Genomic DNA, 16,289 nt, shown 5'->3' with positions numbered 1-16,289 from the left:
ATAAGTGTTCAACTCCCTCCTCCTAAATCTTCTGTATATCTGAGTCCTAATCATCCTTCCAGGCTGGATCCTCTCCAACCTCCAGGGTCAACACTGCCATGGGATGCATCATTCTGAGATTTCCTAGAACGATGATTCCCTGAGCTTCTGAAAGGGGATCTATGCATTACTGGTCATCCATGCAATATGTACCTCACCTTCCAGACCACGTGCAGTGTGTCCTCCAATTCCTCAAATGGCTAAAGGAACACTGACTGATAAACACCTGCTAATTACTACTACTTCCCTAGAGACTGAAAACTTTACCCACCTCACTCCAGAAATGTCTATAAAATTTCCATTATAGTATTACATTCCAGCACCACCCCCCAAACTCTAGTCAAATCAGTTTTTGGATCTAATGTGTCAGAAGGAAAGAGAATATATAAAACAGAGACTGGAGTAGGCAAGAGACTTTAGGGAAAAAATCTTTAATTTTTACAGAAACTGACAAAAATTGAATGCCTTTCCTTCCTGATCTATGGGCTTAACCCTTCCTCAGTATGAGTTTCTAAGCAGCGTGGGTAGAACCCATACAGAGGTGTCAGATCACCAACATCTGAGACATTTCCCTCCTCACTATCCACACACAGGTCTTCTGGTAGAAGTCAGGACAAAGGGGTCCATGTTAATATTCATCAGAAAATGGATACTCAGGGTGGTCAACAGCACTAAAAGGAGAAGAAACAATGCATATATGAGTTCAATGACTGTTTCTGAGGTGGTGAGAGGTGAATTTTATGAAGCTGTCATTAGGGTAAACTTAAACCTTTTATTTCCTGACTGGGTATGGAATCTTCATTTATTTCTTTCACAAACATGACTTTATAATAATTTAAAAAAATAATATTAATTAAATTATTTGAATAGTATTCCTTGCCCAGAACTTAATACACAGAATATGCAGAGTCAAATATTCAAATATGTAATTCTCCCTAGCTACATCTGTCAATAAAGCAACAAGATAGACTCTGCTTTCTTATTTCAAATCCTCAGTGGAAGAAGAGACTGATTCTGCTTTTTTTGAACAGGACATGTCCAGCCACATTCTTGGCACTAAAACATACTTAAGGGTGACACACGTTACAGAATGCAATTTCACTTCCATTTTTTAAAATCTATTAATTAGTTACTAACTGCCCACCACATACAATATGTCCAGTTAGATTCAGAAATGGATAAAATGTCACATAAAAATTGGCCCCCAATTCCAAAGAGCTTACTGTAGAGTAGAGAGATCTCTATTTAGTAATAACCCAAAATAGAAAGTGATAGAAAATAATGTATTCTTATTAAAATATCTAATTTCTTGGAAAAATGACTGTTTATGATTCTCTCTTTCTCTCTACATTATTGCCCTACCTTATTTTTCGTTTGTCTCTATATTAATAAATATATTAGCAAGGATAAAAATATATCTACCAACATTTGAGAATTCACAACTTTCCCTTATGCTAACACATTTCCATACATTATCACATTTATTACTATCATGAATTAAAATTTTCACAGGCAGAAGGAATGTGCATTCCTCCATTTCTCTCATTTATGATGAAAGTCTTTTCTCAAAATTCCAGAACCTTAAAGCATGAGAATACTAAAGATCATTTATGGCTACAAATTCTCTCCAACAGTTGTGCTTTTGTGTACACAACTTTCTTTGGTTTATGTCTCTCTTAAAAATTTTGTCATCTGCATTGAGATCTCCATATTTCAGAAAATCTAAACCAAGAATTCCTATTTTTACCACAAGGCCAGCCTTCCCAGAAGGAAATGCGGTATTTTGTTCCTGAACAAACATACAATGAAAACAAAGGGTGAGATTTGGAAATTTATGAAGGACATAACCTTGGCAGCATCTCACAAAGATTCGATTTGGGGGAGACAGGCATTTCTGGCATGGACCACAAGCTTGATGGAGAATTATTTAACTGATAAAGAATTGAGAAATTTGGAGAACAAGATGATAATCATAGATTGAGAAACATTGAATTAGGCTACACTGGTGATATCCACAGTCTATGTCCACTAGATTGTTGTAGAAATGGGAGGCCTATGCAGAAGATGTAGATTCAGCAATGAATCGAGCTTCTTGGAAAGGGTCGTGGAGTGATGAGGGCAGGACGTATGTGTGTAAGTTCAAGCCTACCATGATCTACTCTCCCTGTTGTTGTGTCAGTGAGCAGAGCTCAGGAGTGAGTCTGGGATGAGATTCCAGAAAGATTCAGTCTCATCCCTGACTCAAACTGACCTCTGTCTTCCTGGCATTGAGTTAAATTTTAACAATCATCATACACTTATTATCAGAAAATAAATTGAGGCAAACATATCTACCAAAGTCACTTACATGTGAAAACGTCCATATCGAAGATTTCGGTTTAGGCCATCTAGGACTTTCATGTCCTCTGAAGTCAACTGGAATTCAAAAACCTATCACAGAAGTGGAAAGATTTTTATAATTTTTAGATAACATAGTTGCCTGTCTGGGAAATCCAAGCAAATCAAACTGAATGGAGCATAGGCAATACTCAGAATGTCTTAGAAGTTTCCAAAAGTTTTTAAAGACATCAAGGAAAATACTCAAATGGTAACAAATATCAGGCAAAAATTCAATAGAAATCCATCCCTAGATATAATATATTGAAACCGTACAAGACTACAGACAAAAAGAAGACCTTTTCAAAAGTGAGGGAACGAAGCTGTCATTATTCAAAGAGATAGAGTCATGTACTTAGCAAATGCAGAAGAATTTAGAAATAAAATTAAAAATACAACACATAATTTAGTAATTTTGATGAATACAGATGGATTTCTGTAACTCATCAATGAATAGTTAGAATGTGAAAAAAAATTTTTTCAAGATAATTTAAATGAATAATTCTCCAAATACTAATGACATTATGTTCAAAAGACACAGTAACTGGCTTAAAGTTGATGTCACTGTTGAAATATGATACATTTTAAGAGTCAAAAAGAATGTCAATAGTGGCTAATATGTTGAACCAAATAAAGCCATCAATGCACAATAATACTCCAAGATAGTGACACATAGAGAAGTTGGAGAGAGAGATTAATAGCTAGCTAGCTAGCTAGCTAGATAGATAGATAGATAGATAGATCGACCCATCGATACATAGGTAGTAGGCAAAATGTCAAGAATATAACAATTGATGAACCTAAATAATGCATTTAGTGCATTATTCTTTCAACTTTCCTGTACATTTGAAAATCCTCACAATAAAATGTTAGGAAAAAGTTATCAAAAGGATATCTATTTTAACAGTTATCTATGAATAAATCTAATAAAAGAACTATGTAAATGTTTTTTTGGAGAATTTATGTAATTTATTAAAAATATATAAAGAACACCAAAGTAATTAGAACCCCATATTATAATCATGGATTGGAGGTCTCAATAATGTAAAGAAGTCAGTTTTCTCCAAATTCATCTACAGTTTTAATGCAATATGAACCAAAAACATACACACTTCTTTTTTGTGAAAGTTGATGTGAAACTATATTTTACATAAAAGAACAACTAGTCAAGAATAGTCAAGACATTCTTAACAAAGAAAAAGGAATGAAGAAAAAAAATTACCATTCTCAAAAGCAAGACTTATTTACCACTACACTTAGTACAGAAAAATAAGTAGTTGGATAGAAGAGAAAACCCAGAAATGGACTGAGTCTCATTTCATACATGACAGAAAAGACAATGAAAATCTGGGGGAAAATATGGACATTTGTATTTTAATTTAAATGTATACCTATTTGGGTCCATTATTACATTATACTAAAAAATCACTTCCAGGTGTAGTAGAGACCCAAATTTGAATGAGAAGACAAAAATACATTTGCAAGATTCTCTACTCCTTGAATCTGGCCTGGCATTTAACTTGCAATGGACAACAAAATTTGCCATAAGCACAAATGGCTGGATTTCGTCGTTTCTTATGGCTGAGTAGTATTCCATTGTGTATATATACCACAGCTTCTTTATCCATTCGTCCCTTGATGGGCACTTAGGCTGCTTCCAAGTCTTGGCTATCGTGAATAAGGCTGCAATGAACACAGGGGTGCATGTACCTTTGCAAATTGGTGTTTTCAAGTTCTTTGGATAAATACCCAACAGTGGAATAGCTGGATCATATGGTAGTTCTATCGTTGATTTTTTGAGGAATCTCCATACTGTTTTCCATAGTGGCTGCACCAGTTTGCACTCCCACCAGCAGTGTATGAGAGTTCCCTTCTCTCCACATCCTCTCCAACACATGTTGTTTCCTGTCTTGTTAATTATAGCCATTGTGACGGGCGTGAGGTGATATCTCATTGTAGTTTTGATTTGCATTTCCCTGATAGTTAGTGATTTTGAACATCTTTTCATGTGTCTGTTGGCCATCTGTATATCTTCTTTGGAGAAATGTCTGTTCAGGTCTTTTGCCCATTTTTTAATTGGGTTGGTAGTTTTTTTGTTGTTGAGATGCATGAGTTCTTTATATATTTTGGAGATTAAGCCCTTATCAGATGTATGGTTGGGAAGGGGGGAGGGAGGAGGGTGAAAGGGATAATTCGGTACATGTGTGTGGTGATGGGTTGTAATTAGTATTTTGGTGGTAAACATGATGTAGTCCATGCAGAAATAGAAGTACAATGATGTACACCTGAAATTTTTACAATGTTATAAACCAATGTTACTGCAATAAACAAAAAATTAAAAAAAAAAAAAAAACATCCCAGCTACTTACATTCTTATAAATCTAATAAATTAATCTTATGAGTATGGTGAAAAAAATAAATAAATAAATAAATAAATAGGAAAAAAAAAAATTTGCCATAAGCAGTGCTGAGTCCATTCTGAGCCTGCACATGAGAAGTCTTTGCAAGTATCCACTCACCTCCTTGGAATCATGCCACTGTGATGAGATGAAAACAGGCTAGTAGACTATAGTCTAGCCAACTATATGAAAAATTATATGGAACAGAGGTTATGCGCCACTAACAACAGCCAAATCAACCCCTAAAGCAGAACGGCCTGGTTGCTGTGCATTTAGCTGCAAGTACATGAGAGATCCCAGCCAAGAAGAGAATTGCTTAGTTGAGCCCAGGCTAATTGTCAAACCACGGACTTATGAGCTAAATAAATGGCATTGGTAGTAAACCTCTAAATTGGGGATAGTTTTTTTGGCATCTATAACTAATGGTATAATAATGGTCTCCAAGACATAAAAAATATACGGATGACTTAGTTAAAATTAATAAATATTTAAACAGGCACTTCACAAAAGTGGAAACTAAAGCAGAATAAATACATGAAAATGAAACTACATTACTGTTCAGGGAAATGCAAACTAAAAGCACAGTGATTTGGAGACTGAAAATCACTGCTACAGTCTGAATGTTTGCATGTCTCCAAAATCATGTGTTCGGAATCTAACCCCCACTGTAATGGTGTTAGACTGTGGGGCTTTTGAGTCGTGATTAGGTCATGATGATGGAGCCCTCTTGAACGAGATTAATGCCCTCATAAAAACGACTTTAAAAAACACCCTTGATTCTTCTACACTTTTAAGATACAACAAGAAGTCTGCGACCTAGAAGAAAACCCTCACCCAAACATGCTGGCACCTTGATATCAGACTTCCAGCCTCTAGAACTGTGAGAAATAAATTTGTGTTGTTCATAAGACACCCAGGTTGTGGTATTTTGTTACAGCATCCCAAATAGACTAAGAAAACCGCATAATCCAATTCCCTCATTTTAGAATGAAGAAAATGAGATTCACTTGCACAGAGGTACAGAGCACATTGCAGACCTCATACTGGAACAAAAATCTCTTTTTTCTGTCTAATATGAATTCCACCCCACCGTGCTGCCTCTCCTGCTGCCCAGTAGGAGACAACTGGTGGGAACACACATAAGGCACACATGCATGGGAAATAACAGGTAACTCATCTGGGATCAAAATGTCTTGAGAACCTTACAAAGAAGAACACAGGTGAAGGATATTATTTAGAACCCCTATGACCACAGCCTCACTCATCACCTGCATATTCTCTTTGATCCGCTTCTCATTGTAACTCTTGGCCAGGACCACAACCCCACGCTGTAGCTGGTAGCGAAGGGCAATCAGTGCTGGAGTTTGCTCGTACTTTTTTGCCATGGCACAAAGAACTGGATCATCCAAGAGAACTGGGGAGCTCTGGTCTACCCTGGAAGGAAATGCAGAAATGCTGAAGAACTGAGACTCAGTATTCAGTTTGTTAGGAGGATTCTCAAACAGATTCAGTATGTCCATTCTAGATCAGTGCTTCTCCAAAGGTGGTCCCTGTATCAGAAGTATCAGTATCATCTGGGATCTTGTTAGGAAGGAAAATTCCATGACCTCACCCAAGACCAACTGATTCAGAAATTCAGGTGTGGCACTCAGCAATCTATGTTTACAAAACCCTGTGTTTCAAAATCATGGAGTTTTTCTTACTACTTCTCAGTGGCTGTTTTTCTTCTCTGATCATAGCCCTCAAACTACGAACAGAATATGAGAGGAGAAAGAGAAAGGAAAAGAATAGGATTGTTTTTATTTTCACTTTTCTAAGATATTGACAAAAATTGAACAGTCCCCAAATGAGAACTATTCATTTTATCATTACTTATAGACTACAATCTTTCTACAGAAGTTTACAAAAATGTTTCAGATTGCAATTTTTTCTCTCGTGATAAACTGAGAGTTGCATATTATTATCCTTCTTTTAGACATAAAGTAAGAGAGGCCTAGAGAGTCTGTTACTATAATGTCTTAATTAGTTAGTAAGTTTCTAAATCATGACTTAAGCTATGTCTTTTGTCTCAATTATTGGATTATATATAGATTTTAATGCGGACATTTGTTATTCATTAATCTACAACCAGACACATATAATGTAAAAGCATTGGCTGGGTGATGGGATGGTAAAGGAGAAGGATTTCTTCTGTCCCTCCCCTCTTTCCTCCAAACCAGTTGAGAATGATGTCCAGAAAACTAAGTATTGCATCACTAAAAATATTTAAAAAAATAATGTTTTCGGTAAACTCCCTGTTGTCTTCATTACCATTGTTTTGGACGTTGGGATCCCAAAGCACTATAGGCAACTAGGACAATATCTTTTGACTTGCAGAAATCCAACAGTTTGCTCTGGTTGAGATAAGGATGACATTCCACCTGTAGAATTCCAAGATAGAAGAGTGTCAGACATATTAAATACCAATATTAATATGAAAGGGAAAGGTTAATAGGAGAAAAAAATCTCAATAAAAAGCTGTGTAATATTAAAGTTAAACTAGAAATATCAACACCAAGTAATGATTTTTTTTAAAGAATATAAATATTATATCTTTGTTCCTTTAAAAGGATAAAAAAAGAAAGAATAAATGGCATTCCTGAGAACAAGCGACTCTTTAGATGGAATCTTGGTTACTCAATATGATTGTACACTACAAGGAGACATGGCTAATTCCCAATCTGGGACAGGAGAAGAGCTGTTTGAGCCTTGGACATCAAATTGTGCCAGAAAGAAAGAAATTCCTAAAAGACTTACGAAGGGATGTCTAAAAGACAAAAGAAACAGTGTGATGGGGATCCTACTGGTGACATTAGGTAGATTTGAGCATCAAAGGGAATAGTGACTAAAAGCAATTATAACACATAGAGTAAATAAAAATCCAACAGTCCATAGTGATGAAAAAGAGACACAAAGACTGAGACAGAGAAGAAAAATCTTTGTTCCACTGATGGTGATTATTACAGTAACTTCTTTCTCGGAATATTGATAATTAAAAGGAAGGAATTAAGCTCTTGCCCAGCCTTATAGGAATAATTGTAGTTTATCCTGACTTGATACTGGAGTTTTCTGTGTACAATAAAATGTCAGGTAAAAAATTATAAAAGAGTGTTTAAAACTGAAAATAATTATTTACAAATCCCAATGAAATAACTAATTCACAGTAAAGTCATTCATGGCTACTCAACTACTATGTGAAAACTTAGAGGCAATATGACTTCCACTGATGACAGTTATCACACAACAGATTTCTAGGTAATTTCAAAGGGGAAAATATACATTTACAAAGAAAATACTTGGCTACCACTAGCCTAGCCACGAGAACAAAACTAACATCTCTCATATTGGGAAAACTTGTCACGACGTGTTTCATACTGGAGAGCAATTTGAGGGACACAGCATGCAAAGGACATTTTCTTGCCAAAAATGTTTAACCTTAATGTCATAAAGCATTCAGATCTAACTTCTAATTTACAGAAACTGGGAATAGAGAAACAAGTTAATTAACATCACAAGATAACAATCAGATAAATCCAGAATATTCAACAAATCCTGCCGGCTGTCATGTTGAAAGAAAAATGGTTGATTAACCATTCTTGGTTAAGAAAGCTTAAGAAAGAAGAAGGAAAGTAATATGTGAAACACAGTTGGCTCCTGATTAGAAAAGAAGATCTATAAAAGACATTTGGAAAACCATACAGAGGATTGAATATGGATTGGACATTAGACCATCACAATTTCTGAGACCATTTCTGAGTTCTGTAGGGGAGAATTGTCATGTCTACAGCTAACTTTGAAGAGGGTCAGCAAAATATTATGTATATGTGTGTAGATAGATCCACACATATATACACATATATTTGGCAATGTGGCAAAATGTGAAAAATTTTCAATATAGGAGGGAAAACATGGATGACCTCCATCATATGCTTAACTTCTCTGAATGTCTGAAAATTTTCATAATAAAAATTGAGAGTAAAACTAATGCTAGAATCACATGAATTTTTTAACATTTAATTGAAGATAAAATAGTGCTATAACAAGATATGTCAAATTCTTGAATTTTATAGGCCACATTTTCCGGTTGAAGACTCTTACTTCTTGACTCAAACTTATACATTGAGGACATTATGGTAAACGAAATATGACATTCACAGAAGGACAAGTACCACATGATACAAGTTATATGAGGAATCTAAGATATTCAAACTCACAGAATCAGAGAGCAGAATGGTGGTCGCCAGGGGCTGGGAGGAGGGAGAATTTGGAAGCTGATAATTGTGGGCATGACGTCTCAACTATACAAGACGAATAAGTTCTAGAGATCTGCTATATAACACTGTCCCTATAGCTAACAATGCTGTATTGTATTGTACTTCATACTTGAAATTTGTTAAGATGGTAGATTTCATGTCAACTGTTCTTACGGTAATAAAATAAAAATAGAACAAAGGAAAAGTCAGTGCACAGAACCAGACATAGAATAATGTGTCTAAACAGTTCATTTAAGGGTAGAAATCGAGGAGATAACCAGACTAAGACTGAGTAAATCAAAAGGTATACTCTGTATTCCTGCAAATGTTCCACAGTGTTGATTTTCTCCATCGGTATCACCATAAACTATCCCTCTAGCCTGGATGACTTTCATAGTCTCCAGTTGTTTTTTCTTGTATCTATGCTCCGTATTCAAAGACCCCTGAATTCAGAGATACCAAGATGAAGTACATCTTGGTGTATTTCAGGCGTCCAAACTCCACACAAACCCCTGACACCTACCTCATCTTATTTTCACTCGTTCCTTATTTGCTACCCATTATGTATTTTCATGACCTTCCTTGCTGTACACAATTCCCTCCAAATCACTTTCACCCATCCCATCTCTGGACGTCTTTTATAGATCAGGGAAATGTACCTTTCCCTCTGAGGTCTGGGTAACTATTCTAAACCTCCACCAACTCCTTTAGCTTCCTTAAATTCTTATTGACAACTTAGCACTAAGGTCTTGCCACTTTTTTCACTAGGACTTTACAAAAAGAGATACAATTATGGGTTCTATTGATGCCCATCTAGACAGAGGCTCTGTTATATAGAATCTTCTATTCCAAAAAGGTGGGATGAATAGGAAGGGAAGCCAAATAGACATCTGGCAGTAGTGCAAGAAGAAGGAGATGAAGAACAGAACGGAGAGGAGTCAAGGGGGCTCACCTGGTTGCAGACGGGCTTGTACTTGAGCCCTGGCTTGTTCAGGATCTTCTCCAGCTGCCTGCGGTTAAAGTTGGACACCCCGATGGACTTGGTCAGTCCTGCATCCTTACACTTCTCCATGGCCTGGGGAGGAAGGGGTGGTGAAGAATCACTTGTGTAATTGGCTATAGATCAAGAATAAATGAAAGAAAAATCTATTAAAAGGAACAAATGTCAAGAAATGAAGCCAATTGGCATGAACAAAAAAGAGAAAAAGTAGTAAATTAAACAGGGAAAGAATGTAGTGACAGCAAGAATAAGAATTACTGTATTCTCCTTAGAAAAATATGAGAGAGTATTACACATTGAAAGAAAGAGATGCCTATGTTCGTCGTCCTGAACTCTTCTGCTCCATTTCTCTCTATAAACATTTCAGTAATGATATCCTCCACACCACTACAGCAGACTCGTTCTTTTAAAATTTATGAATTGCTGAAGCTGAAGGTGTATAGCCCATTCTCATAAGTGGAAGAAATGAACCAGAATCCCCTTCTTCTGTCTTTCTCCTCTGAGCTCTCTCCTCCAAGCACTCACCTCCCACGTGGCACAGAGATCCACTGTGTCAAATATTGCTTTTCCATGTTCATCTGTTGGAAAAAGTTCTTCCCCAGGCTGGAATGGAGGCAGTTATTTTAGTGATGTCACAAAATACTTTCTCCACACTTAGCCAGGCTGCCAGGGATATCTGGGGCCAGGAGACTAAACCTCCATGAGGTAGGTGGTGTAACATTCTAGATACTAATATTTACAAAGTGATTTGCATATGGAGTTGTAAGCAATGTCTTTAGGAGACAAGCTTGCTCTAATCTTTTACGCTCGCATATGTTTGAATAAATGCCATTTTCCTACGTCCTAAAGGGGACTTGTAGTGACTTATGTTACACTTATCTGACCCCTATACTTTCATCTTGCAAAAGGCCTCCCTTGCACTGTGAATGACAGTAAGTTACATGGCCTTATTTCTAGAATAACCATTACAATCTTGACCCAGGCTAGACAATCAGGTTTCTTTATCCCTCAGAACATTCAATGGTCCAAGGGCAGGCACATGAACCAAAGAGGGTCATTCAAGGTTCTCTTAAGGATTAATATGGAAGCTGGAAGATCCAGAGACACACTCAAGTGTTAACGACCATAAGCCTTGAATGTCCCAAGGCCATACTTGTCACCAATGAAAATGTTGTGACAAAAATACAGCAAACCTTTAGTAATGCAAAGTTAACTCAAAGGGAAAAGGAGATAATTCTGGTGACCATTCTAAATCCTTAAATTTATCCATGACTTGGACTGCCCCTTTACATATTCCTGTTTATATAATAAACTCTTTTGCATAGGAAAGCTTGACTAGCTTTCTATAATTTAAAATCAAGAATTCTACATAACACAATCATTAATGGCTAATAGCAGTCTATAAAATTCCATTGTGAAGATAGCCAATGGTGTAGTCAAGGTCTCACAAGTCCCCCTGAAGTCTGCTAGTTTTAGATCCACCCAGAGGGAGCATCACCAAATCTGCTGTCAGCTTGAAATGGTGAGAGGAGATAAACTTATTATGCCCAAGTGTAAGGCAGTTTCATTGCTCACGACAGATGTATGAAACTCTGTGTTTGTGACATCCCCAAGAGACTCAGGAATCATAGTCAGGACTGCATGTTGAACATGCATATTTTTATTTCCTCAAGTTTTTGAGGCAGAGGATTTGAGATTGTTGACTTTTTTTCACTTGGAGGCATGGAAAGAAATTTAAGGATTCAAAAAATTTGCATAAAAAACTAACCAGGACTTATTATTTTGGGGATTCTTCTCTACTGTAATAATCCCTACATCCTTCTAAGGAAATTCTTAATTCAACTCTCCATACAAGTTGATGGACATTCTGACACAAGAAGTAAAATATGTATAATAACGCAAATTGCTAACCTTCAGAGCGATTGGAAAGTGAATAATGTACAGATCAACATAGTCCAGTTGAAGATTTTTCAGAGACTTTTCCAAGGCTGGTCGGACCAACTCTGGTCGAAGGAAAGTGATCCAAAGCTGCAGACGTTAAAGAATGAAAGTTGTGTTGGATTAACACTTCAGTCAGTTTTGTTTTTCTTGATTCACTTAATAATTAGACATTTTCTACTGGTTTGAAACTGAATGACCACATAGGAAAAATACTTTTTTCCTTCTTGGGTTCCCTTTTGATCTGCCTTACCCATAGAAACTATATTATTTTTTTGCATGTATCCACAGTACATCTACTAACCATGGAAGGAGATGACCCAAGAGATAAAAAGTGTTATCAAATAATAATCTTGCCCCTATCTGAATTCTGTTTGATGGAGTTTACAAAGCAATTAAAAAAAATAGCCTAATTCTATCAAATGTTCAATCCTATGGGGAATAACTAGCATCCCTTTTGTTTATATAATTATATAGAAAAAATGCTTTGAACGTATTAATCTGTGCTGTGCATAATTCAAGACACTTTAGCTACATCTTGTTTAATACACAAAGTGCCTCTTATATTGCTTTCTCTTGTTGATAGACATGAGAAGTGAAATTCAGAATGTTAAGAAATTGTGGTAAGTCACACCGATGATAGGGAAAGCTATAATCCAATCACAGTTCTGTCTGATTCAATAGTCTATGCTAAATCACACTGATATATTCTGTGACTCAAAAAAGTAAAGTGACATTAAAATTATAAAATTTGAACAAAGCAATGATGAGAAACCCATCATCTTTTCATCTTAAATTTAATACATGAAAATGTGTGAAGTAATTGGTACCAATAAGCACAATTCACCAAACACCTACTGGTCCTACCATGTAATTGTCACCTCCACACAATCGTGTTCCCACATGTGCACACACACACACCACATACACAGCACCTTTGAAGTGTAGAATATGTCTTTTCTCTTCACAGTGCCATCTTCAATTTTGCTTCGGATAGCCAGCCCAACTTCTTTTTCATTATTGTATGCATAAGCACAATCGATATGGCGGAACCCAGCACTAATAGCTAATTTTGTGGCCTCCAGAGTTGTGCTCTTAGGAACCTAGATGAGCAACAAAAGGTAGTAGCTGAATTTCCACATTATTGAGAGAGAGCTAAGGCACACCCTTGATCTTCCCAAGTCACTTTTCCTCAAGTCTTAGGCTAATTCTGTATGTGTGGTGATGAACCCATGGCAATTTGCCTGTTTTTTTCCTGGCAAGTAAAGAACTTTGGGCATCCCCAAAACTCCTTCAATCTCGGGTAATCACTGGTTGATCACTAGCACCGAATGTCCCCATCATCATCCCTAGATTCAGTGATTTGCTGAAAGAACTCACAGGACTCATCATATAGTTGTAGCCATGGATATGTTTTATATTGTGACACATTACTCAGCAAAATCAACAAACTGAAAAGATACATGGAACAAAGTCGCAAAAAACAAGGTCATTGCTTCTAAGAGTCCTTTGCCAGTGTAGTCACACAGAACATGCTAAATAAAAATAGTGGATTAATTAAAAAATATATATTTGTCTTACAAGACGATGTATTCATACATATATACATTGTGAAATGATTAGCACAATTAGGCAAATTAAAATACACATCACATCACATAGTTAACTTCTTTGTGTCCAGCTGAGAACACTTAAGATCTCTTCTCTTAGGAAATCTCAAGAATATGTTATTATTAAGTATAGTCTCCATGCTGTACATTTTTTCTCTAGAACTTATTCATCTTACAAGTGAAAGTTTGTACCTTTTGTACAAAATCTCCTCATTTTCCCCACTGCCCCCTCCCTCAGCCCCTGGTCACCACTCTTCTACTCTGCTTCTATGAGTTTGACTTTTTTAGATTCCATATATAAGGGGAATCATTCAGTAGTTGTCTTTCTGTGTCTGGCTTATTTCACTTGACCTGATGTCATCCACATTCATCCATGTGATTGCAAATGGCAGGATTTCCTTCTGTTTAAAGGCTGAATGATATTCCATTTGTTTTTAAGTATTTCTGAAGCTTTCTTTATTTATTGATGTTGTTATGAACTAGATATTTGGTCTAATTGCCCTCTGCTGGTTGTGTTCTCTCTTTAGGTGTATGGACATTCAGAGGTTTACCAAAGGCAAAGCTTCAGTGGTATCCTTGATCCTTCCCTCCTCTCCATCCCACTTTCCACTACAAAGCAAAGAAGTCATGTCATCTGTCTCCAAAACATCTCTTTGAATATTTCCTTCTGTTTTATAGATAAAGAAGTGAGACTCAAAGTTTAAGTACTACTCCTTTGTCATACAGCTAGTCTAAAGACAAAATTGGAAGGCAAATTTCTGGCTTCCAGTCTAGTGACTTTTCACTTCGCTCCTCCCTCTGTCCAAGGTCCAACTGTACCTCTTTGCTTCAATTAAACGTAATAACAAAGATGAAGAATTGAAACCTTGCCCTGGAGACTGTAGCTTATTCCCTCAAATGATATTATATTTTCCATTCCAGATAAATTCCCAAGCAGAAGGAGAAGTACAAGGGAATCTAAAGGTGGAGTACCTATTGCCTGGCACTCAGCAGACTACCCCACAGCAGAACAGCAACTCTTTCCCATCATTTGTCATTCGCTTCATCTCTGGAACCTTTTACACAAATATCTCTATGGATAATGTCTTGGTGGGAGGAAAGATTTTTTCAATTCCGTAAATATACAGCTAAACCACTCCCAATTAATCACCCTCAAAGCAAGGCAACTGATTGTTAGTGTTCTTGACTGCTGAGTTTCATCTCTTTTGCCAAACTAGGAAATAGATGGTACCAGGAGGAAAACCCAGAAGAAACTGTCAGTGTCCACAGGGTCGTACCCTGATACAGAGTGAACATTGAATACTTCTGTCTTTGTGTAAGGAATGGTTCTAGCCTGGTTACAAGAATGAAGTGAGCCTTTAAGAATCACACAAGAACTCCATGACTTGACAACCCAAGTCTACCTCCACTCATCCTAGTGCTATTTTCTTTTGAATCCTCAAGCCCAAGACCACCACTGTTACCTCTTCAGGTTCATAGGTGCCAAATCCCAGTACAGGAATGAAATGTCCATCATTTAGTTCCACACGCCGGACTTTGGGATCCATTGTCTGTTGTTCCTCTGTCTAAGCCAACTCTGTTTTATTCTTCTGCTCTCACGGGTTATATGAATAATAGGAGGGTAACACCCAAGTCCACTGTCCAACTGTTATTAAATGGATTGTAGGAGGAGCAAAGTTAAAGCAGGAAGCTATGGAGTGAGAAGAGAGTTGGAACCAGTTAACTTGCTTCTTTATTATCAAGAGGAACCATAATGAACTATTGTATAGCAATAAAGAAATAATTACTTTCTTGCACAAGCAAATTTTTCCTTCAGGACCCACGTACATTAGTAAATTATTCCAAGAGAACTGCTGAATAATTATTGATCGTATGTTAGACTAGAAACCTCCAGGTACTAATCTCTTTTTTATTTCTTGCAAGGATGAAGCTTCTTCTTGATTATACATCATTTGAAACAATTAACTATCTTACACCACACACAGACACACACAATTTAGAGCAATGATTAACATTTTTCAAAAAGTTGATCCTTAAGAAAGAATTAAAACTTCAAATTGAAAGAAAATTTGTCTTTTTGTCTTTACCATTAGCAAAATTATTTTTCGTTCTTTGTTCTTTGCTTTATATAAAGAATATTCCATCCTAATAAGGATGCAATCCTGAAAAGGCTACTCAAAAAAGACATTCCAGCAAGGTCATTATTGGAGTTAACTTTTAACAGTTTTTAGATATCACTTGCAGTATACAAACAGAATCTCAGAGTATTTATATGTTTCACCTGGTTATATAACTTTTAGAAAACTATCCTGATGTAACTAACAAAAAAACTGGTGAATATTTTATATAATTTGTTATCTTGCTCAACATTATTCATGAGAGAAAAAACTGGAAACAACTTAAATTAAAATAAACTTGGGAAGAGTTAGAGAAATTATGATGAGTTGAGACAATGGAATATTATGAAGTCATTTAAAAATGAACACATAGAGTGACGTTAGCAAAATGGTGAACAAGGAAACCCTGAGTTCTCCCATGGAAACATAAGGAAACAGCCATAAACTAGCTGAAATAACCTTACAGGAGCTCTGGGAAATAGTCAAAGATCTACAGCAACAAAGTGAACACCCAGCTA

The 16,289-nt window shown here is 36.4% G+C and overlaps 1 protein-coding gene across 2 annotated transcripts; it reads right to left on the bottom strand.

Annotated features, from left to right (window-relative positions):
• Positions 1-667: 667 nt before the first annotated feature.
• On the bottom strand, positions 668-15,201 carry LOC101406707 (aldo-keto reductase family 1 member C23-like protein). Of its 2 annotated transcripts, none has more exons than XM_087420906.1 (9): positions 15,118-15,201; positions 12,980-13,147; positions 12,018-12,134; positions 10,621-10,709; positions 10,059-10,185; positions 7,125-7,234; positions 6,083-6,248; positions 2,387-2,469; positions 668-710 (listed from the first exon to the last, which is right to left on the bottom strand). In XM_087420906.1, exons 1-9 carry the CDS (start codon positions 15,199-15,201, stop codon positions 668-670), a joined length of 987 nt encoding a protein of 328 aa, XP_087277032.1. The 2 variants fall into 2 exon arrangements, with proteins under 2 accessions (XP_087277032.1, XP_004425462.1); XM_004425405.3 differs by having other exon boundaries at positions 10,059-10,181; positions 10,632-10,709.
• Positions 15,202-16,289: the final 1,088 nt, after the last annotated feature.

This window comes from Ceratotherium simum, chromosome 32 (assembly GCF_057802395.1).
Source record: "Ceratotherium simum simum isolate JZ-2026a chromosome 32, ASM5780239v1, whole genome shotgun sequence".
Taxonomy (NCBI): domain Eukaryota; kingdom Metazoa; phylum Chordata; class Mammalia; order Perissodactyla; family Rhinocerotidae; genus Ceratotherium; species Ceratotherium simum.
The sequence above is the reverse complement of the archived record's forward strand: the minus strand, read 5'-3'. Positions and strand labels throughout refer to the sequence as shown.

Bases quoted from the DNA above. Each gene is read 5' to 3' on its own strand.
- LOC101406707 (XM_087420906.1), bottom strand. From the start codon at position 15,201: ATGGATCCCAAAGTCCGGCGTGTGGAACTAAATGATGGACATTTCATT. The intron at 12,135-12,979 runs GTGCTGTGTATG...TAACGTCTGCAG, and splicing joins ACATATTCTACACTTCAAAG to CTTTGGATCACTTTCCTTCG. The intron at 2,470-6,082 runs GTGATGAGTGAG...CTTCTGTGATAG, and splicing joins GGATCAAAGAGAATATGCAG to GTTTTTGAATTCCAGTTGAC.